The 24,854-nt window shown below is 37.9% G+C and overlaps 1 protein-coding gene across 2 annotated transcripts in view; it reads left to right on the forward strand.

Annotated features, from left to right (window-relative positions):
- The window catches only part of LOC140714573 (rho GTPase-activating protein 15-like), a 734,693-nt gene that overhangs the window by 194,923 nt on the left and 514,916 nt on the right, over positions 1-24,854 (forward strand). For both annotated transcript variants that reach the window (XM_073025883.1, XM_073025887.1), the window contains exon 6: positions 23,307-23,394. In XM_073025883.1, the coding sequence (XP_072881984.1) occupies positions 23,307-23,394 (88 nt within the window). The remainder of the gene's footprint in view (positions 1-23,306; positions 23,395-24,854) is intronic.

The raw sequence follows: 24,854 nt of genomic DNA on the forward strand, positions 1-24,854 counted from the left end.
ACCTAAATTTGATTCTGTCTCTGATTCTGAAGTGGATAAATATGAAGCCATTTTTAATAATATGTTTATTTATCTTAAAAATACTTTCTGGTATGTCTAAAGCTACAATTTGAATGCTATGCTATTTACCATAATAAAAGTCTTTAAAGCTTTCATCAATCCAATCATTAGGTAAAGATTTTAGTAGGGCTTCATGAATCTTACTTTTAGTACAGCATGGCAAATTCAGTGAATCTTACTGCAGTGCAAACTTGTTTATCCTGTCAATGCTCACAGCAAATTTTAATTATATTTAAATGAACAAGTAGCACAGTTCGAAAGCACTGACACTGCATAAATGGGAATTTTGATCTTACTTCTGTAGTAGATTGGACTAATGAGTACCAGATATTTTCTGAGCCTTCTGAAAACCCGGTATGTTTCATTTTACAGCTGATCATTGCTTGATTCATGTCTGCATTAATGCAGAATTCCAGTAATACACATTTCTGTTGTGGGATTATCAAACATGTGAGATGATACTTGTTCTATATTGTTTTACTCCTTGTCGATTGGAGCCAAACACAAATAACATGATGATTGAAGCATCATCCTCTGCTATAGTTCAAACTAGAAGCTGGAAATCAACAAAACAGGTTAGCCAATGATGGAGGGAGGCAGAATAGAAAGCCCAGGGAAAAGGTCAGGACCATGAAAGATCATCTGATTGTCCAGGTAGGAAACTTAATGTTCTAGAGGCTGAATTTCTAAAGTTCTTCCTGACAATTTGCATAATACTCGTGAAGAGCCAACACATTGCAGAAAAATCAATTTGTCTCTTATGCCAGCCTCTCCTGATCTTTTTTTTAGCTCTTCCACTGAAATAACAAAATAAAGCAGGGAAAATCCCTGAGAAATTTACCTCACACGGAATCTGCTCTGATAAGCCGTGTATCAAAAATTTACTGATCTCAGTCCTACCAATGCTTCTTTACTTTTTCCAATATTTTTATTAATTTACATATAATAATAGAGTACAAGAAAAAATATACCGTAAATATCAATACATTATACTAAATCGCATATAAATGCTCCTTACCCTATATTCATACAGATTGATTAATTCAGAACATTGAAATAAAATAATTTTATTATATTAAAAAAATCTAAGCCACTACCAAGACCGAAGGTGATTTGTAAAGAAAAAAAGGAAAAAAATTATTAGTCATCATCTGTGCTTTAACAGCAAATCAAAGCTTTTGAAAATAATTCAGAAAAGGTCCCCACAATGTTTGAAAGTCTTGACCAGATTCAGAGATTGAACATCGAATCTTCTCTAAATTTAAACATGACATCTTATCACATAACCATTGTGCGTGAGTGGGGGGGTGCATCTTTCCATTTAAGCAAGAACGTCCTTCTGGCCATAAGAGAAATAAATGCCAAAATGTGCAAGTCAGATGACTCCAAAATAATATCCTTTCCTCCAACAATACCAAATAAAGCGGTCAAAGGATTAGGCTTGAAGTTTACTTTGAAAAGTATCAAGAAAGTTTGAAATACTTCTTTCCAATATTTTCCAAGACTCAGACATGACCAAAACATACAAATGAGTGAAGCTTCTCCATTATTACATTTATCACAATGCGGAGATGTATCTAAATAAAAACAAGACAACTTATCCTTGGTCATATGGGCCCTATGGACCACTTTAAATTATAGGAGAGAGTGGCGGGCATGTAACGATGAAATGATAACTAATTTAAAAATTTGATTCCAAGTTTCCTCAGAAATTGAAATCTGTAAATCTTGTTCCCAAAGATTTTTAATTTTATCTAAAGGAACACTTCTCATTCCCAACAGCATATTATAAATATTAGATATAGATCCATTATGAAAAGGTTTCAAATTAAAAAATACATCTAGTAGGTTCTTATTAGGATTTTTAAGAAATGTACTTATTTGAAACCATAAAAAATCTCTTATTTGTAGATATCGAAAAAAATGAGTTTTGGGTAAACTATATTTAGTTGGCAATTGTTCAAATGAAAAGAGACTTCCCTCTACAAACAAGTCCTGAAAGCATTTAATACCTAATCTATCCCATTCTTTAAAAGCCACATCAATCATAGAGGGTTTAAAAAAAATTAGAAAAAATGGGACTCAAAAGTGAAAATCTCAATAAGCCAAAGTATTTTCGGAATTGTATCCAAATTCTCATAGTGTGTTTAACTACCAGATTATCAGTTAACCTACTCAGACAGTGGAAGTGAGAATCCAAGAAGAGAAATTTAGAAATTTAGAAAATTTATTAATAGAGTTAGCTTCGAAAAAACCCCACATTGGGCAATCCTCATGATTAATGTAATATAACCAAAATGTAAGATTTCTTATATTAACTACCCAATAATAAAATCTAAAGTTTGGTAAGGCTAATCCTCCATTCTTTTTTATTTTTCTGAAGATGAATTTTATTTAATCTAGAATGCTTATCCTTCCATATATAAGAAGATATAATACAAAGTAGAATCAAGAAAATAAAAAAAAAGATTCAGGAATAAAAACAGGCAATACCTGAAAAAGACACATAAATTTAGATAATATATTCATTTTGATAGAGTTAATTCGGCCAATCAGCGATAACGAAAGAGGCAACCAATTTGATAGTATCCTTTTTACGTGATTCAATAGGGTATGTAGTGTTCTCGCTCAGATGTAAGCTAACACTGAACTAAACACCGAGGTAAACCGTAGTCAATGCAAACCAGATCGCAGTAGGATTAACCATTTACTGTTCACTCTTCACATTAATGTATGGTGAAAACTGTTGATAAAACAATACAAGATTTGTACAGTATTTGTTTCCTTCTTGATATCACATTTACATCGTGAATACTTGCAAAGGTAAAACTACAACAACTACATTACATTAAAGTGCAGCATACAGTCAGAATCTACTTACGCCATTGACTGCTTTAAATACACTTCAACACAAACTAGCCCAACTCTTTAACTAATGAAAACATAAACCTTATCAACCATCATTACTTTTAACGGAATCAACGTTAACGTTTTAATTCAACATATTGATTATCTATGAACTTACAGCGTTACTCCACTGTGATTTCTAATGCGTACAGAGACAACTTTTCTTGCGCTGGACTGGCACATGTGTGAGCCCCCTCCGTTCCGTTTTTTCCAAACCGGTATTTTCCCACAAGACGCGGCGAAACCAGATGTGACGTCATCGCATGCCGCGATATATTACAGACAACGAACATACTTTAAACAATCCTAACTTTAACTAGAAAATACTAACAAATGAATTACTAAGCAAAAATATTATAAACTAAATAACTGCCATAAAGGCAGCACAGGGTAAGAAAGTTTTCTTGAAATAGACACTTACAGTTTTTAGTGATTGTTACACCTAAGTAGGTAAATTGGTTTCTTACAGTTTTAAAAGGAAGGTTAGAATTTGTTGGTATCAAATTATTCAAAGGAAAAAGTTCACTTTCATGTAAGTTTAATTCATAACCTGAGAACTGGCTAAAACAGGAGAGTAAAGAAAGCGCATGGGTTAATGAAGTCTCAACATTAGAAATAAATAGCAGCAGATCATCAACGTACAGAGAGACTTTGTGAATAGTGTCTCTCCTTAAAATACTGGTGATACCATTAGATTCTCGAAAGGCAATGGCTAAAGGTTCTAAGGCCAGATCAAGAAGCAAAGGGCTCAACGGACAGCCTTGTCTAGTGCCATGTTGAAGCTTAAATGATTTGGAATTATGAGAATTAGTGATAACCCTTGCGGAAGGAGCTAAATCCCTGAGAAATTTACCTCGCACAGAATCTGCTCTGATAAGCTGTGTATCAAAAGTTTACTTCTCTCAGCCCTACCAATGCTTCTTAACAGAGTATACACAGCAAGTTTGGCCAGAAAATTTCAATGATTCGAAACACTTGATATTTTTGGTTCTGTGTACCATTTTACCGGGCACAATGACCCCTGTTTTAAAACTCTGTTCTGTCCTCTTCTATTCTACTCTATCAATATATTACAGTAATATACGTTTCAAAGCAACACAATAAAATGTTTGAGGAACTCAGCAGTCAGGTAGCATCAATGGAAAAGAATAAGCAGTCGACATTTTGGGCCGAGACTCTTCTTCAGACCTAATTTCATCTTACATTTCAGTTAAGTCAAAGTTCAAAACAAATTTATTATCAAATTACATATATGTCACCATGTATAACTCTGTGATTTATTTTCTTGTGGACATACTCAATAAATCCAAGAACTATAATAGAATCAATGAAAGACAGCACCCAACAGGATGGACAAATGACCAATGTGCAAAAGACAACAAACTGTTCAAATGCAAAAGAGAAACAAAAAATAGGCAATGAATATAGAGGACATGAGATAAAAAATCCTTGAGAGTAAGTCCATAGGTTGTGGGAACAGTTCAGTGATGGGGCAAGTAAAGCTGAGTGAAGTTATCCCCTTTGATTGAAGAGCTTTATGGCTGAAGGGTAATAACTGTTCTTCAACTTGGTACTGTGAGTCCTGAGGTTCCTGTACATTCTCCCCGATGGCAGCAGCAAGAAGAGAGCATGTCTTAGGTGGGGGGGGGGGGGGCCCTGATAATGGACGCTACTTTCCTGCAATGGCGCTCCATTTAGATGTGCTCAATGGTGGGAAAGGCTTCACCCGTGATGGACTGAGCCATATCTCTATTTTTTGTAGGATCTTCCATTCAGGGGTATTGGTGTTACCAGGCTGTGATGCAACAGTCAATATACCCTCCACCACACATCTATAGAAGTTTGTTAAATCTTCGCAAACTTCCCAGGAAGAAGAGGCGCTGTCGTGCTTTCTTTGTAATTGCACTTAAGTGCTGGGCCCAGAACAGATCTTCTGAAATAATAACACTGAGTAATTTAAAGTGGATTTGTCCCAGTACATCACAACTAAAACCCTCCCAACCGCTGAGCACATCCATATGAAGCACTGGCATAGACTGGCAGCATCCATCATCACGGATCTCCACTACCCACGTCATGCTCGCTTCTGGCTGCTGCCTTCAAGTGGAAGGTCCAAGAGCCTCAGGACTAGTGTCACTAAGTTCAAGAATGGTTACCTCAACCATCAGGCTCTTCAACAAAAGGGGATAACTTCACTCAACTTCACTAGCCCATCATTGAAATATTCCCAGTGGATTCACTTTCTAGGACTCTTCATCCCATGTTTTTGTTATTTATTTTTATTTGCATTTGCACAGTTTGTTGTTTTGTGCACCTTGGTTGAACACCCTAGTTATGTGGTCTTTCATTACTCCTATTATATTTACGTTTCTATAGATTTGTTGAGTATGTCTACAAGAAAATGAATCTCAGGATTGTATATGGTGACATATATGTACTTTGATAATATAATTTACTTTGAACTTTAAATTTTGATCCTGCATCTTCCAAATTTCTCCCCGCAACTCCGGTCATTGTTGTACTGCCATTATCTCTGCTAATGTTCCCTTCCAATCAACTTTGGCGAGCTCCTCTCTCATGCCTCTATAATTCCCTTTACTCCACTGTAATACTGACACATTTGACATTACCTTCTCCCTCTCAAATTGCAGGGTGAAGAATACCATAGTAGGATCTTGCCTCGAAGAGTTCCTTTACCTTAAGTTCCCAAATCAAATCCAGTTCATTATGCACCACCCAATTCAAAACAGACCAGTGGCCTCAGCTACAAGCAGCACTAAAAAGCCACCTCATAGCCTTTCTACAAATTCTCTCTCTTGGGATCCAAAATCAGCACCAACTTGATTTTCCCAACCTATCTGCACATTGAAATCCCGCATGACTACCTTAGCATTGCCCTTATGACATTTTCTATCTCCCATTGTATTTTGTAACCCATATCCTGGTTACCGTTTGGAGGCTTATACGTAATTCCCTTCAGGGTCTTTTTACCCCTGCAGCTTTTTAACTCTACACACAAGGATTCTACATCTTCCAATCCTATGTCAGCTCTTTCTAAGGAGCTGTATTTTTTTTAAAAACAGAGCCAACAGAGCCTCTGTCAACAATGTCTTTCCTTTCAATACAATGTGTACCCTTGGATGTTAAGTTTCCAGCTATGATCTTCTTTCAGCCATGTCTCAGTGATGCCCACAACACTATACCTTCCAATCTCTAACTGTGTTACAAGATTATCTACTTGTCCTTAGCCTTATCCCTCTGGTTCCCATCCCCCTACTAAATTAGTTTAAACCCCCCTCGGCAGCTCTAGCAAACCTGCCTGCTAGTATATTGGTCGGGTTCAGGTGTAACCCATCCTCTTTGTACAAGTCATGCCTTCCCCAGAAGAGATCCAAATGATCCAAACAACTGTAGCCTTGCCAGTTCCTCAGCCATGCATTCATCTGCCAATTCATCCCATTCTCCCCCACACTAACATATGGCACAGGGAGTACTCCAGAGATTACTACTCTGGAAGTCATGTTTTTCAGCTATCTGCCTAACTCCCTAAGTTCTCTCTTCAGGACTTCTTCACTTTTCCTATCTACAGCTTTGTCATTGGTGTCAATATGTACCAAGACTTCTGGCTGCTCAACCTCCCACCTTAGAATATCAAAAACCCTATCTGAAATGTTCCTGATCCCGGCATCTGAGAGGCAACATACTGTCCAAGTAGCTCTTTCACATCCACAGAATCTTATGTCTGTTTTTCTAACTATGGAATCCCCTTTCCTACGGCATTCTTCTTCTCCCCCCTCCCCCCCCCCCTTCTGAGCCACAGAGTCAGACTGAAGCAGCCTAACTGGAACTCTATCAAGCTGCAACATAATTTCCAGACCTGTGAACTCACCTCCTTGTCTAATAAAGGCAAAATAATATATTCCTTATTTATCACCATTTCTACCTTGCATTCCCACTTTCAGGGAGATATGGGCAATACATGAAGACAGTCATCTACACTATCTCCAACACCACCTCTCTTCATATTGTCTGCAGACTTACTAACCCACCTGCACACAATTCTTGAGGATCTGAGCAAATCAAGCAGTATCCATAGACGATAGAAACAGTTGATATTTTGGGCTGGGACCCTTCATCAGGAGTAGGTAATAAGAGAGTCAAGATAGTAATAAGTGAGTAATAAATGAAGGGCAAAATTGGTTAGTAGGGGTCCATTGCCACCTCCACATGCTCTCCATTACTTTAACAACTTTCAATTCCTTGACTGCCTTACTTATACTATGTCTGTGTACATTTCCATTCCCCCATCAGGAAGGCCTTAGGCTTTTTATATTAGGGTAAACAAACCCTAACAGTTCCACTCCACTGCCACCATCTCTGTCTAGCAGGACTGGTATTCATCCTCAGCTACTTCTCTTTCGACTCGTCCCACTTTATCCAAACCAAACGTATAGCCATGAGCATTTGCACGAGCCCCAGCTCTGTCTGCCTTTTTCTCCATTAGATTGATGACTGCATTAGCTTTGTTTCCTGCACCCATGCCAGGCTTATCAACTTCCCCTCCAACTTCCACTCTGCCATTAAAATTCACTAGGTCCCTCTCTGACAACTTGCTCCTCTTTCCTGATTTCTCCATCTCTATCTCAGGAGACAGACTATCCATCACCTTTTTATACAAATGCACGGACTCTCACAGTTACCTCGTCACCTATAAGAATGCTCTTCCATTCCCTCAGTTCTTCTGCCTCCACCACATCTCTTCTCAGGATGAGGCTTTCCATTGCAGGACATTCCAGGTTTCTCCTTCCATGACTATCAATGCTGGCCTCATCTGCATCTCCTCAAAATCCTACATATCTGTCCTCAACCCATTAACCCACCCCCCAACGTTATGGCACAACCAGGTACCCCATAACTAGGCACATCTTTCTCTGCCCCCTTCCACTTTCTGCATGGATAGCTCTCGTTTGTCCACTCTCCCCCTCTCCACTGATCTCCTTCCTGTCACTTACACCTGCCCCTACACCTCCTCCTTAACCATTAACAAACTTAAATATACTTCCAGGTGAGGTGATGCTTCATCTACAAATATATTGGGGCCATTTGTTGTATCTGGTGCTCCCACTTTGGCAACCTCTACATCAGTGACACCTGACACAAATCTTCTGCTTACCCTCATAGACTTTATATGCAGTTTTACAGTATCATAAGATATAGGAGCAGAGTTAAGCAATTTGGCTCATCAGGTCTGCTCTGTCATTTCATCATAGCTGATCCATTTCCCAATCAACTTCATTCTCCTGCCTTCTGCCCATAACCTTTCATTTGATTAATCAAGAACCTATCAACCTCCACCTTAAATATGCCTGATGACCTGGCCTCCATAGCTGCCTGGGGCAACAATTTTGACAGATTCACCACTCCTTGGCTAAAGAAATGCTCTGTTTGTCATTACGGCCAGGATCTCCTGGTAGTCACACATTTTGATTCGACTTCCCATTCTTATACTACACTGACATGTCTGTCCAGGACCTCTTCCACTGCCACAAATAAGCTAGATGCAGGTCGGAGAAACAACAGCTCATGTTCCGTTTTGGTAGTCTCCAACTTGAATCTTAATTTCTCTGACTTCTGAGAACCTCTCCCCTTTGTTTTCCCTCATTGATGAAGGTAAAGCTGTGGATGTTGCCTACATAGACTTTGTAAGCCACCCCCCCCCCCCATCCCCATTCTCTTTCGTCCTCCACCAGATGTAATCATCAGTGGACATTGTTACTTTTACCAAGTGATCCATTCTACATCTCATTAATCAATCTGAATGAGAAGATAGAATTTCTGAAAATACTTACTTTTCATCATTTTTTTAAGGGATCATCATTTTCAGATCCACAGAAGGATGTCAACTTGCATAAAATATAATTTTTAAAATAAATACACTGCCTGTTTATGGATATTGCTTACGGTGAAGCACTGAACTATGGATGCCATCCAGGCATCAGTGCAACAGTCTGAACAACTCTGGTTCCATCCAAAGGTACTAAAGTTGCAGGGGACAGTAAAAGTTAAGGCCAAGTGCAGGCAGCCATGTCTGGTGTTACTTTGGGGAAATTAGTAAAGCAATCATACTCTAGCAAGTTCCTCAGCAGCATAAATTAGAAAACTACTGTGCCCAATTTTGGAGCAATCTCACATAAAACTTTTCAGAACTATTTGCAAAATCATTTAATGCCTAAATCAGGCAGAGATATTGTTGCATAAATTAAGCAGGTATACTCCTGTATGTTACATTAGAATCTAGATTCAGCGTATGATCATCATTGAAAAACTAATGTCTGCTTCCAGATTTGTGAAGTATTTGCCTCGTTACAAAGCCACGTGAGTTTGACATCATTTGAGCTTTGACAATCAGTGGATGATTAAGTCATGCTCACCTGACTGACAACATCTGGCTTTCTATTATTCAGGTGCAAAATGATTGTCTGTGAGCTGATTATCTTTCCAGAGTCTTTGAAGTGTCCTAATTTCAACTGCTCAACAGGGATTCTTAAGTTGATCACATTTCCAGTTTATTGTCTTCCATACATCAATATCAAAATGGTTAAGGACTGTGCAAATTCTCTCTAATCCAGATTATTTGAATTATTATTAATATCAGATCAAGTTTTCATTAGGTTTATAGAGGAAGTCAGCAATAAATAAAAAAATTGTATTTTAGGCTCATTTAATGTACAGAACATATTTTTGTATGAGAACATTTTAGTTTAAGGCTAGAGGTGATGGAGCTTTGAAAGACATCTCAACACAGCCTTGATTAAAGCTGTACGAGCAGAAAGCTAATAAATAACAGATAAATATGAAGGGGAAGGGTATTTGGATGCAGCCTCACAGATTTTCTCCGTGTCAGCTTGTTTGCCATTCATTTTAAACTTACTTCTCATCCTTCAGGATCCACTTGTTTCAATGACCTGAACCTCCATTTCACCCTTTTTTCTTTTGAGGAACCTTGTTTTCTTCACAGAACAGCAAAGCCATTTTTTTTAAAAATAGTTTTTAAGTCTACAACACTAATTCACTGACCCCAAACTAATTCAGTTCAAAGGAATAAGACTCCACACTCTTAAAATTATATATTCATGATCAGAGATTCATCAGCATTATGTATCGCATAATGTAACCAGATATTCACCTAAACCTGAACACATCCGTTCTTAACCTTTCAGAAATGACTTAAGGAAAACCTACAGGTAGATTTTAAAACTTACATTCTAAACTTTGATGCCAATGACGAATCCAGACTGGGGAACTCTCTAGGTGGATATCACCGATAGCAACTTCTGCACGCAACTGTTTGGCTAACTGTAAAATAATTTTGCTCAATCGGAATCTGATTTAGCATCCATTTAAAAAGTTCAAAGTAAATTTATTATTTAAGTACATACATGTCACCAGATACAACCCTGAGGTTTGTTTTCTTGTGAGCACACTCAGTAAATCCAGGAACCCTAATAGAATTCACCAAAGACTTCACCCAATGGGGTGGACAAACAAACCGTGCAAATACAAAAGAGAAAAATAATAATGATAATAATAATATTTTTTATTATTATTGCTATTCCTCATTATAATACAGGACCAGGTGGTTAGCCAATGGATGAGTATGAAATATACAAGTATCCAGGATATCAACAAAGAAAAAAATAGATCATAGTGAGATAAAGGAAGAACTTTTGACAGAATTTACTTCACGGCTTAAGAAAACTGGCAAACAGAGATCTAACAGCAAAATTATAACAAAGGCAATAAAAACTTTTGCTAAGAATAAGCGCTCTAGAATTAATAAAATCCATCTCCAAAAATCTAAAAAAGAGGGTGGCATGGCTTTACCTAACTTACGCTTATATTACTGGGCAGCTAATATACGTTGTGCTGCCTTCTGGTCTTTCTTCCACGGTCAACCCAAGTGCCCTAACTGGGTGGCAATGGAGTTGAGCTCCACTAAAGAATTATCTATATCTGCACTTTTGGCTCTGCACTCCCTAGCAGTCTGCCCAGATCAATAGCTAATCCTCTGGTTAGACACACTTTGCGTATATGGGCTCAGTTCAGGAAATGCTATGGTTTCCAGGGGTTTTCCGTTTCTAGCCCTGTCGCACATAATCACCTTTTTTTACCTACTACATACGATTCAGCATTCCATGTTTGGTACAGGAAGGGCATTAGACATTTTGAAGATCTCTTCATTGATAATCGCTTCGCTTCTTTTCAGCAGCTCTCCGTTAAGTTCAACCTGCCTAACGCTCACTTTTTCAGATATCTCCAAATCCGACACTTTACTGCTCCTTTAATTCCTAACTTTCCTGAAATGCTTGCGAAAAATGCTATGGACCTATTTCTTTCCATTAATCCACTAGGTAAAGGTTTAATTTCAATTATCCGAGATAAACTAGCAGCCTTACGACGGGCCCCTGTGGATAAAATTAAAATGGCCTGGGAGCAGGATTTAAATATCTCCTTATCCGAGGAGAGCTGGGACTCAGTTCTCAAATCGGTTAACTCAACCTCCCTTTGTACTCGCTATTGCCTCTTACAGTTTAAGATTGTTCATAGAGCCCATATGTCTAAATCTAAACTATCTCGATTCTACCCTGGCATTAGTCCGCTCTGTGATAAATGCAAGAGGGGCGTGGCCTCTCTCATCCACATGTACTGGTTCTGTCCTAGTTTGGAGAAATTCTGGAAAGATGTCTTCACTACATTATCGGGTATTCTGAATCAGCACCTAGAACCTAACCCCTTAATTGCTCTGTTCGGTTTTTGGGGCAAGACAGATTTATGTCTGGGTCCGACCAAATGCCGAATACTATCCTTTGCCTCTCTCCTGGCGAGACGCTTGATCCTCCTTAGATGGAGAGATGTTGCCCCGCCCACTCATGCGCAATGGCTTAACGACATTATGGCCTGCTTGGACCTCGAAAAAATTCATTATTCAGTTCTTAATTCGGATCTAAAGTTCCATAAGGTCTGGGGACCTTTTATCGAGTACTTTCATAACCTTCCTCTTGACTAGGGTTTTTTTTTCTTCTTTTCGGTCCCTTGCTTTCAGCTCCCTTTTTTTTTCTGGTAGTAGGCATTATTATCCTCTGTTACTAAGTGTATTCACAGTCTGGGAGTTTGACTGTCCGGACTTATACTCTTTATACTGTGTGGTGGTTGGTCTGGAGTTGTTGTTTTTTTCTTGTGTTGTGGGGCTTGGGGAGGACACTAAGCTCACTTGTCTTTAATTTAGGTGCTTTTTTGTTAAATTCTCTTCCTTTGTAGCATATTGTTATTGTATGCTTAATCTTGCACTGTATTAATGCTCCCCATTGGGATTTGGGGTTTTTAATTTTGTAAAATGTTTTGAAAAACTAATAATTTTTTTTTTAAAAAACCAAAAAAAAACACTTTTGCTATACACACATTAACGTATTCTTTTGGCATTATATCTTGGCCTCAAACAGATCCAGAAAATTTACAAAGAAAACTAAGAACTGAAATGACAAATTTCAGAAAACATTATGTACATTCGAAGGCACTTAGTTTAACACTAATTTGGACAGAAGAGGAAAGATGAATAACAGACTTTAAAAATCTAAATAACAGTCAGATAAAACTTCTAAGGATATACTTTCATTAATGAAAACAGGATTCAGCACTCCACGCAAGCATATGCAATTCTGATAAGAAGAACACACCACTAAACTTAAATGAGATCACAGCCCAGAAAAATGAAGAAATTCTTCCTACAGACGGACAATTCCAATGGAAGAACAGGACCCTCCATGGAAGACATCCCCATGGTCTTAGCACACTAGATGTCGAACAGGGAACGTTCAACACCTGGCTCAGAGTTGGAGACCTCTTCCCAGAAGCATAAGGGTTTCTTGTGACAACACAGGGCCAGGTAGTTAACACAAAAATCATCAGAAGTACATAATAAAAGACCAGCAAACTCAAGATGATAAATGCAGAAAGTGCTGAGAAAAACCAGAAACAATCCAACACATTACAGGATTCTGTAGTAATTTAACTCAATCGGATTATTTACACAGGCACAATCAAGTGTCAACCATCATTCAGCAAAATCTTGCTTAAAAATAAAACTCATAAGACAAACCATGCCTTACTATAAATACAAGTCCGATCCAGTTTTAGAGTCAGAATACCACAAGTTATATTATGACCAATCAGTTATTACCAATAGGATAATCCATAAAAACTATCCAGATATAATAATACAGGATAAACAAGCAAGAACAACTTCCTTAACAGATATAGCCTTTCCTAAAACACAGAACATACAGAAATCAGTAAGTGAAAAACACCAGAAATATGCTGAATTAAAAGAGGAAACTGTAAGACTTTGGAACATGAACATTGTCCCAATAGTATTAACTACAACTGATGTCATCCTGAAGGCACTACACAATAGCATAAACAATTAGGGTTACACAGTAATATCTTTGTAAATCTTCAGAAAGCCACAATACTCAACACCAGTAGAATAGCCTGAAAGTTCCTAGTAATTGGGAAATGAGCATGCTTGGCTATGCCCATGCCTCAGGTTTTACCAGCCTGAGATGAGAAAAAAAATCAATAATAATAAGCAAGAAATATTGAGAACATGAGATAAAGATTCCTCGAAAATGTGTTGATAGATTGTCAGAATAGGTCATTATTCCCACTGTTTAATCATTGCTGTATTATTTAATCATTCTTTATTTTCTGCTGAAAGATTGTGTGTGTGTGTGTGTGTGTGTGTGTGTGTGTGTGTGTGTGTGTGTGTGTGTGTGTGTGTGTGTGTGTGTGTGTGTGTGTGTGTGTGTGTGTGTGTGTGTGTGTGTGTGTGTGTTTCTATGTAAGGAAATGAATATAACCTTTTTTTATGGGCTTGTAAAATAAATCCTACGGAAGTAAATTACCTTGGAAACAGACTGTAACATTTGTAAACATTGTCTCAGAACTGCTTTTAAATGCTCCATTCTGTTCCAATGAATATTGATTCTACTCATGTGATGTTCAACTCATTGATATTTGCATACAAATCCAATAGCTGTTTTTTAGTTAATTCACAAACCAGCAGGTGCCACATGCCTATTCTGGCTCTCAGTTTAATTCACAATTTGCCACATACTTCAACATATTCTCTTTTCAAACTTTAGAACTGTGAATCTTATTGGGTTTTTTCCCCCTTCCTTTCTCAGGATAAAATCCTTCTGAAAATGTTCACCATCTTTTAACCATTGCTGTTTGACATACCTCATCTAGTCTTCTGTTTATACAACAGTGATGAATTTTTGATCTTTGCATTGCTCTAATATTTCAAAGTACAAGCGTTCATGGGTTCCGGAGTTTTTCTGTAGCTCAGCATATTTCACTTATGATAATATTATCGATGCTTTTAATATTAATCAGAAACTTGGAATCACAATGTGCAACTTAGCTGTGTCTGTGAGTCTATGTATGCTATGCACAAAGATAAAAATCATTTGTTTTTAACTTAGCATTCCTGGATTTGTTTAATAAAAAGGTGTGTGGCACTGTAGTGCAACGCTATTGCAACTCTGGGCATGCTGGAGTTTGGAGTTCAGTTCCAGCCTAGAATATTGCTGAGTTTCAATTACCAATCCATTGTATTTGTCACCTAAACTTCAGCCTTTACTGATTTATCAGCTGTAGGGAGTTTGTCCGTTCTCGCTGTGATTGTGTGGGTTTCCTTCCGGGGGTCTGGTTCCCTCCCGAAGACATACCAGTTATTAGATCAATTGGTCTTTGTAAATTGTCCTGTGATTAGGCCAGCATTTAGATAGGCGGGTTGCAGGGTGGCACGGCTTGTTGGGCCAAAACAACCTGCTCCATGCTGTATCTCTAAATAAATGAATAATCTGATCTAAAGCTTTCTTGTAAATTGAAAGCTTGGAACTTCTATTAGCTTCGGGGTTCTCACGTGTAACTGTCATTCATTCTTTGGGGCACTTCTCTGTTTTCGTGGATTTTTTGCGAAGGAAGTGCAATCCAGGATGTATATTCGCAAACGTGAGGAAATCTGCAGATGCTGGAAATTCAAGCAACACACCACCTCCAACGAGATCCCACTACCAGGCACATCTTTCCCTCCCCCTTCTTTCTGCTTTCCACAGGGATCGTTCTTTATATAACTCCCTTGTCCATTCGTTACCCCCCCCCATCCCTTCCCACCGATCACCCTCCTGCCACTTATCCTTGTAAGTAGAACAAGTGCTACACCTGCCCTTACACTTCCTCCCTCACCACCATTCAGGGCCCCAGACAGTCCTTCCAGGTGAGGTGACACTTCACCTGTGAGTCGTCTGGTGTGGTATACTGCGACTGGTGCTCCCGGTGTGGCCTTTTATATATTGGTGAGACCCGACGCAGACTGGAGACCGTTTTGCTGAACACCTACGCTCTGTCCGCCAGAGAAAGCAGGATCTCCCAGAGGCCACACATTTTAATTCCACGTCCCATTCCCATTCTGATATGTCTATCCATGGCCTCCTCTTCTGTCAAGATGAAGCCACACTCAGATTGGAGGAGCAACACCTTACATTCTGCCTGGGTAGCCTTCAACCTGATGGCATGAACATTGATTTCACTAACTTCCATTAATGCCCCTCCTCCCCTTCTTAACACATCCCTTATTTATTTATTTATTTATTTGTTTGTTTGTTTGTTTGTTTGTTTGTTTATTTATTCCCCCTCCTTTTTTTCTCTCTCTGCCCCTCTCACAATCACTCTTTGCCTGTTCTCCATCTCCCTCTAGTGCTCCCCTCCCCCTTTCTTTCTCCCTAGGCCTCTCGTCCCATGATCCTTTCCCTTCTCCAGCTGTGTATCCCTTTTGCCAATCACCTTTCCAGTTCTTAGCTTTATCCCACCCCCTCCGGTCTTCTCCTATCATTTCGGATTTCTCTCTCCCCCTCTTACTTTCAAATCTCTTACTATCTTTTCTTTCGGTTAGTCCTGACGAGGGGTCTCAGCCCGAAACGTCGACAGTGCTTCTTCCTATAGATGCTGCCTGGTCTGCTGTGTCGTACCAGCATTTTGTGTGTGTTGTCAGAATGTATATTGTATACATTTCTCTGACATTAAATTGAACCTTTGAACCTTTAAACCTTTGATACTTATTTTCTATTAATTGACTGAGAATAACCAAGTCGTTGAAGTCAGACAGTATCTTTAGTATTGTGTTGCTCTAGCATTTGTACAAATGTGAAGTCCAGGACAAGCTGGACATATACAATCAAAAAGGCTGAGATCAAATTAAGACAAAGGTGTGTGAGTCATTACTTAATGTCGAGAATGGTTGTACCTACTTCCATGCAGTATCTTCATGGTACCTTAAATGACAATTATTGGCCAGTGTTACAGTTTGAGGTAAATGTTAGCACTTTCTACACTATTGAACTTTTATGATACCTTGTGAATGCATTCTGCTAACGAGAATAGTTTTATATTATAGTTATTGACTTATTTTGGTTATCGAACAATACATCATGAAAATGTTCATAAAATGTACAAAATTACTTTAAGAACAGAGTAACTTGTTTTATTATAAATAATATTCCACACTGTTTATAAGTTTCAAGGTATAATTACAAAAATTTTGATAGCTATTGCATTTTAAACAACTTAATGAATTTATAAGATTTAATTAATGTCATAACGGGAGCTGGAACTAAGCCTTCATAATTTGGAAAAGCTAAGTTTAGTGGCTACATTTTAAATATAACTAAAAATTCTTATCCTAAAAAGGAAATTAACATTAAGCAATTTATTTTAAGTTATAAACTTATTAACCAGGAACAAAATAGAAAATAATTGCATTTTTAATGCAAATGTATAACTTACCAAAAAATTTCATTTCCAGCCTGGAATATTGCTGAGTTTCAAATTACCAAACCATTGTATTTTTCACCTAAACATCAGCCTTTACTGATTTATCAGCTATTAGCTGCACTTTAAATGGCTATTGATACAGACAATTTCTGTCAAGACCTTCACTAACTGAATGGATAGTTTTTTTTGATAAAAAGCAGGTTGGCTGTCTTCTAACTCCTGCTATCCAGCTTGAGTTTCAGTGATTATTACTTGTTCTAGCTGTTTAAAAGCAGCCAGGGAGAGCAAGAAAAAACATAATTAAGTCACCCTTGCTTACATCATAGGGAGGGAACTTTGCTTTATTTTTGATTCTGAATAGCCCTGTTCATAAATCCTTTTTGTACAGAAGATAGTCTGAGAAGTTTGGAGAAGTTTACAGTCTGAGTTTCCTAATTATAACAGTCATTAAAGAAGAATAAAACCAGCATTTGTTATTTTTGATTTCACGTGTTGATGATTTTGCTACCATCTGGTGGTCACTGAAAGAAATGCCTCACAGAAAAAACATGCTTCCTCCACCTCCCAGAGGTATAGTAAACTAAACAGTTCACTTTGTCATTCAACTCCCTTACGTACAGTAAATGATAATAGGCCTTGAGATAAATATAATTAATATACACTTAAATTTGCATCAAAGTTTTGTAGATTCAAACATTTAGAGATTAATGTAAATTTAGAAAGATTAAAAAGTAGTCGGTGTCATATTTTCACCAGAGGATTTAGGGAATAGTACAGTATTCTAGAATGCAGCGAGTAAAGACTTGACTTTCTACAAGCTGAGAAACAATCGCTAGGCTGTTGTAGTGGCACAGCTGGTATAGCAGCTGCCTTAACAGTTCCACTGATGCTAACCTTCACTGCTTATGTGGAGCTTGCAAATGCACCCTATTCAGTGTGATTTTCTTCCAGAAGCCCTGGTTTCTTTCCATATTCTGAAACATCAGAATGAGACTTATTACCTCTGACATATGATGTGAAAATAGTTGTTTTGTAGTAGCTGTACCATGTCAAGATATAAAAGTCTATAAATAACATAAAATAAATAAATAGTGCAAAAATTGAATAATTAGGTAGTGTTCACAGGTTCACGCATCATTAAGGAATCTGATGGGAAAAGGGAAGAAGCTATTCGTGAATCTTTGAGTAATGGTCTTCAGACTCCTGTGCCTCCTACATAATGGTAGTAACAAAAACAGGGTGTGTCCTATTTGATGAGGATCCTTAATGATTGATGCCATCTTCTTGTGGCACCACTTCTTGTAGATGTCTGCGATGGTGGAGAGGGTTATTTACATGATGGAGCTGGCTGAGTCTTTAACCTCCTGTGGCTTCTTACAAGCCTGTGCATTTTTTTGGTCTCCATACCATGTTCTCCACTATGCAGCTGTAGAAATTTCTAAGATTCTTTGGTGACATACCAAATTTCCTCAAAGTCCTAATGAAGTAGAACCGCTGGCATGACTTTTTCCATGTTTGCCACTATAAATTGCCCCTAGTGTATAGAATAAGAGGCAGATCTGATTGAAATACCATGAGAATAAAATGGTGTTAGTGTTGGAGAAAGGGGGTTTGGTTTATTAAAGTCAGTGTTGATAATGGATTGTATGTGCCATAACTCTATGAAGGTTTAAAATGAGATAATTTTGAAAATTGGATATTTGACTAAATTTCAGATAGGGTTTATTTGTGTAAGGTATAGAAACAGATCTTTCATCCCACCATATTTCTGCCAACTTTTTTACCCATCTACATTAATACCTTTTGTCCACATTAAAATAATTTCCTTCTTTAACCTACTTCTACCATGGAAAAAAAAAATAGATTTTGACCATCTATCCTAAGAGTGGGTAGCGGGGTAGAGATACATTTTTATCCAAGTCGGCGTAAGGTGCTGCTTCTCTCCGCTAGCCTACAGGTCACCCTTGGGCAAGGTGTAGCACTTGCTTAGCCCGCTGATCACGGTCACCTGAAACCAAGGGAGCAGGTGGTGGATGGTTGTATCATGTCCTGGTAATGCAACCACTGATGAAAAGCAGACAATCTCTGAAGAGTATTGATAATGGCTGGGGTCGCCTGTCTTGTAAAGACACTGCCCAGAAGAAGGCAATGGCAAACCACTTCTGTAGAAAAATTTGCCAATAACAGACAGGGTCATGGATAGAGAAAAGGATAAGAATAGCAGATGGAAAGACAGATGGAAGATCATGATCACCCATGTCATATGACATGGCACATAATGATGATGATGATCATGATCCTAAGAGTGTCTCTCATAATCTTTTATACATCTATCAGATCAGCCTCCTTCAGTCCAAAAATGTAAGCCCAGCCCATCCAATCTCTTTCTATTACTAAAATCTTCCAATCCAAACAACATCCTTTTCATTCTTTCCAATGCAATCAATATCGTCAGAGTAGTGTAGTAACCAGAAATGCACATAACAGTCCCAATGTGGCCTAACCTATCACCGATAAAATTGCAGCATAAAATCCCAGCTTTTATATCCTGCGCACCAACCCATGAAAGGTAAAAGTTTTAAAGGAGAGTTGTGACTTTGCTCTCAATCATTGATCATATCACCAACATTCACAACCACGTGGTTGATATATATCACAAAAAGTAAAAGGTGACAGTATGAATCCCACAATCCAGAAACTTCCTGTCAGGAAATCAGCCTTCCACACTACCCTCTGCCTCCTTTCACCAAGCCAATTTTGAATCATAATCATAATTGAAGGGAAACAATTTCCTCCCACACCCACATTCCAAAGACAACAGGCGGGCATGCCATACTGGCTCTGGAAGCATGGCGACACTTTCGGGCTGCCCCAGCATATCCTCGAACTGTGTTGGTTGTTGATGCAATCAACACATTTCATGGCATGTTTCAATGTTTCATATGCACATATGACAAATAAAGCTAATCTTTATCTTTGAATCCATTTATCCAGCTATAGCTTCTCAACCAGCCAACCATGCAGAACCTCGACAACTGTCTTGCTGAAGTCCATATAGATAAAATTTACATTCATGCCTTTAGTGATCTTTTTGATTAACTTCTCATTTGCTGAGATCCAAGATTCTGTCATATCAGACAGTGAGTTGCTGATGGGTCATGAAGGACATCGTTTCTTGAGTAGCAAGTGGAGGGAACTGATACATGAATAGACCAGGTCACTACTATTAAACTGAACTAACACACCCTCTATCTCTTTTGGCTCACAAAAATAAGTTTATGGGGTTGCCAAAAGTTTCAGTGATGGCACAAATGCCTAAAATACTCATTTTTGAATTCCAAGTGTCTTTCATGGCATTTGAAACAAACAGGTAATATAGTTTACCAGTGCCAGACCTCTTTTTAAATAAAGATGCCGGCGTAAGGAATATTTGCTTTAAGAGAGCAATGGTTCAATGATCCCATTTTGACTCTAACTTCTGTAAGATTTCATTAATGTTGATTGAGGTATTTAAAGCTGGCCCACTTTTATGGTCCACCTTTATCAAAGCTAGGCAGAGCAAAACAAAATAAAGGACTCTCTGTCAATGTTAAAATGGTGAATGAGATTCAAAGTACGTTCATTGACAAAAGAATCAAAGAGTCATACAGCACATAAACCAGGAGTTCCCAACCTCTTTTATGCCACGGACGATACCTTAAGCAAGAGGACTGTGGACACCAGATTGGGAACCCTGACATAAACAGATCCTTAAGCCCACTCTGTTCATGGCAACCCTTGTATACAAATTCCGTTTATCAGTGACCTTCTAGGCCTTGGCAATTCAATTGCTTGGGTAGGTAATTAATAAATGGAGTGACATATTAAAAGATGTATCGCAAGTATGTGCTTTAATTTAATTTATAGTGCTTCATTATTTACTTAGGAGATAATAAATAACAATTATTTTAATTAGTCATAATATTTTCAATTCATGACTGTCCTCTTTAATGAATAATACTTTAATAACTTTTGTAGTTTTATCTTATCAGAGCTGGATCAATATCCTTTTCTCAATTTAGTTATATGTAAGGGATCTGTTTTGCAAAGCCTAGCTACTTTATGTACAAACTTGAGCTGAAGAATATGCTCAGTTATGGCATGCTCTGTATTCTTTTTAGCAATGAAATCCTATCAAGTCTAGTTGTTGTCCCTATCCGCACTTTGTGAACCTTGCCGTTTCTTTAGCATTTGGATGTATTTTTATGAGGACAAGTTGGTAGCTTGATGCTCAACCCAGGACAGATAGGAAGTGTGCAAGGAATTGGCCAGATTCGAACCTGGGACTATTCACCTCAAAGCCCAGTAGGATGCCACTACACCACCGGCTGATCAAGTCTAGTACATATGTTCCTAAGACATTATAAGATAGTATCAGAATTACTCTGTACTTGCACTAGTTTACAATTTCATATGAAATAAAATGTTTTAAAACACAATAAACATAGAAATTTTGTGGAATATGTTTCTTTATATTTGGCTCAGTTAGTAGATGCACAAAAAATTTGCAATTGAGCAATGCCATCATGGGAGATTGCCTGCTTGATCCTCTGGCTGAGTTGAGTTTCGATTCAGTCCGAAATACTGAGTCTCCATGTCCCTGGGCAATGGATGACAAGTGCTCTAACTAGATCATAATCAAGCAAGGGCTGCTACACTGTCCTCATGTACAAACATAAGTCGATGACAGGATCAGCTTGCCTGAGATGCCAGCATTGTCAAATAGCCTGCCAGAACTCATTGTCTAAAGTTTGTCATGAGAAATGACAATCTGGCAAACGTAACGGACAGTAACCAATACTCATGGAATGATAACCCCAGCTTAACTCAACAGTCAAGAGTGGAAAGATGAAAATAATTTGAAATGAATTGCAGCATCTTAAAGTTTGGATAGGTACATGGATGGTAGGGGTGTGGAGGTTAATGGTCCCAGAGCAGATCGTTGGGAGTAGGCTGTTTAAATAGTTTGGCGCGTATAAGATGGCCCGAAAGGCCTGTTTATGTGCTGTACTTTTCTATAATTCTATGACTCTTAAGTACTAAACTAATGCTAACAGCTCTTTTGACATTGGCCAGCACAATGAGATCAGGTGAGGTATATCTTGACAAATGATAAAACAATCAAGAGAGGCAAAATAATGGAGGACTTCTGTTTTGATAGTGGCATAACTTTAAAGCAAATAATCTATGGAAAATTATTATGGAACCTGTTGTAGAGCATGTCCCTTCAGCCTATCATGTTGTGCTATCCTTTTAATCTACTCCAAGATCAATCTAATCAATCTCTCCCACATAGCCCTCCGCTTTTCTTTCATCGATGTGCCTATCTAAGAGTGTCTTAAATGTTCCTAATGTATATGCCTCTACAACCATCTCTGGCAGTGCATTCCATGCACTTACCATTCTCTGTCTAAAAGTGCTTCCTCTGACATCCCCCTACACTTTCCTCCAATCATCTTGTATTAGCCATTGCCACCTGGGTAATAAGATTTATAAACTTACACCACTGAAGCACTTCCAGGAAATTAGGAGGAGATGATGACCAACATGAGAATGAGATGAATGCTCATCCTTCCTGTTAATTGTGAATACCTGTTAATCTCTAATTTGAAAGCAATCTTTAAATTTCAATAGAGCATCAAATGGGATAAATTCACTCAACTTTATTTTCCCTGTCATTGAAATGTTCCCACAACCAATGGCTTCACTTTCAAGGACTCTTTATCTCATGTTCTTGACATTTATTGCTTAATTATTTATATTATTATTTCTTCTTTTTGCATCTGCACAGTTTATTGTCTTCTGCACTCTGATTAAATACTCTAGTTGAGCAATTTTTCGCTAATTTGTTATAGTTAACTATTCTAAAGATTTGTTGAGTAGTCCCTCAAGAAAATGAATCTCATGACATATATGTACTTTGATAATAAAATTTACTTTGGACTTTGAACTTTGAAATTAATGAGTAATAAAATTCCTGCACTCGGACTAGTATTTTGGGTGTGGTAGTTAAACAAAATAAGAGATTGTTTTAGTTCTGAATATGACAGTATTACATTGCTGTGCTAAAGTTTAAGGCACATATAAACAGCTAGAGTTCCTAAGACTTTTGCACCATATTATATATTGGTTAAAACAGGGATGAGATTGGAAAACAGAAATATAAGTACTTAGCTTTGTATTAGCTCAGTAGTATTAAATGTTATTTGGGAACTGGAAAGATATAATTTACAGCACTATGCAAAAGTCTTGGGCACCTTAGCTATATATATGTGCCAAAGACTTTTGCACAGCACTGTACGTGATTTACAATTAACAGACAGTTTCATAGGACATTAATAGTTACGACTGGTCAATACTACTGAGATATTTGATCTGATGGTGTCAATGTCTTATTTATTTTCCAGGAAAAACTGGACCAGTTCTTGGGTTTGCCTTGAGGGAGACAAAATTGACTTCTACAAAGATAGCAAACAACAAATTTTAGCCAATTCGGTAAGCAGTTCTAAAGATATGCATTGTGACAACTTGTTAAAGTGAGACCTACACTCATCGTTCAGGCCTTGATCTGCAGCTAAGTGTCTTGTGTTGCCTGCTAGTCATTTTGTAGGTGGGACACAAGTAACCATGTTCTGAATAAAGCCAAGCCTTGAGGAAGACACAAGGCCTCTGATATTCTTTTCTATGCAGTAGGCATTAATAACTAACTGTGACAGACATGAGTGGTAAACAAGATATCAAGGAATTGAAGAGTGTGGCAGAAGTTGTTGCCTTGCAGCTGAAAGATGCTTCAGGAAAAGACAGGCGCACACCTCCATGTGGGAATGAGGCCAGGGCTCAGATAGTGACACAGTTTGGGTAGAGAAAGATGTTTTTGACAATCACCCACTACTTATTTCTCTCAGGGATAAGAGGATCCTGCCAGACCTTATTGAAATGATATGCGGCTGGGAAGGTGCACTCTGTGCAGGAGTCAAAACGTATAACTGCTTCTGATACTGCAATTGACTAAAATCTATTACTCTGATGGTCATATAGGCATTTTGGCAGCTTTTAGCATGCGGCTCTCAGATTAGTTCTGACAAAGTGACCAAGATATCTATCATCAAAACTGAAATGCTAGGCACTACAGGAAATGAACATTGTGCAACTTAGCCTTGCAAAGGCCCTAATAGCTGAAAACTACTTTCTCTCCAATTGTTTTGGCAAATGTGAGAAAGCATGTCTAAAGTTATAAGTATGGAACATTTTATTAGAACTTAGTAATTTCAAGTTAACCTGCAAACACAGAAAAATATTTTAATTTATATTTCTTTATATGATATTCAGAACACAATTTTGAACAAAATAAAGCATGGTCAAGAAAATTCCACACTTGTACAATGATCTGGCTCCTTTATACATGAGAAGAAAGTAGTTAACACATCTTGTAGATGTGCGAATGATTGGCATCAGTTAATTCTTTAATATTTTGGCATTATTTGTTATGAAGAAATCTGTAGAACAAATAATTAAATTCTTCAACAACATCATGTGGAGAATTCTGCTCAATATTCAGTCCAAAATCTAGATGTAAATTACACTTGAAGTTACATTGTTCGTCTGAGGTGAAATTATTGTTCAAGTTTGTGTGCAAACTCCTTCGAACTGTAGAATAAAGAACTGTAGATCATAGGATTATAACGTCTCTACTCTGCATGTTAAACTAATTTCTCCTGCCTGCACATGATATACATCCCTGCATTTTGTGCATATCCATATGCCTATCTAAAAGCCTTTTAAATACCATCACATACATGTTTCTGCCACCACTACTATGCTGTGTGAAAAAGAAATTCCGCACAAATCCCCTTTAAACCTTCCCATCTCACCATAAAGTGATGCCCTAAAGTAATGCCCTAAAGCCCTAAAGTAAAAACATTTCTACCCTGGGAAAATGATTCTGACTGTCTACC

Source organism: Hemitrygon akajei, chromosome 2 (assembly GCF_048418815.1).
Source record: "Hemitrygon akajei chromosome 2, sHemAka1.3, whole genome shotgun sequence".
Lineage (NCBI taxonomy): Eukaryota > Metazoa > Chordata > Chondrichthyes > Myliobatiformes > Dasyatidae > Hemitrygon > Hemitrygon akajei.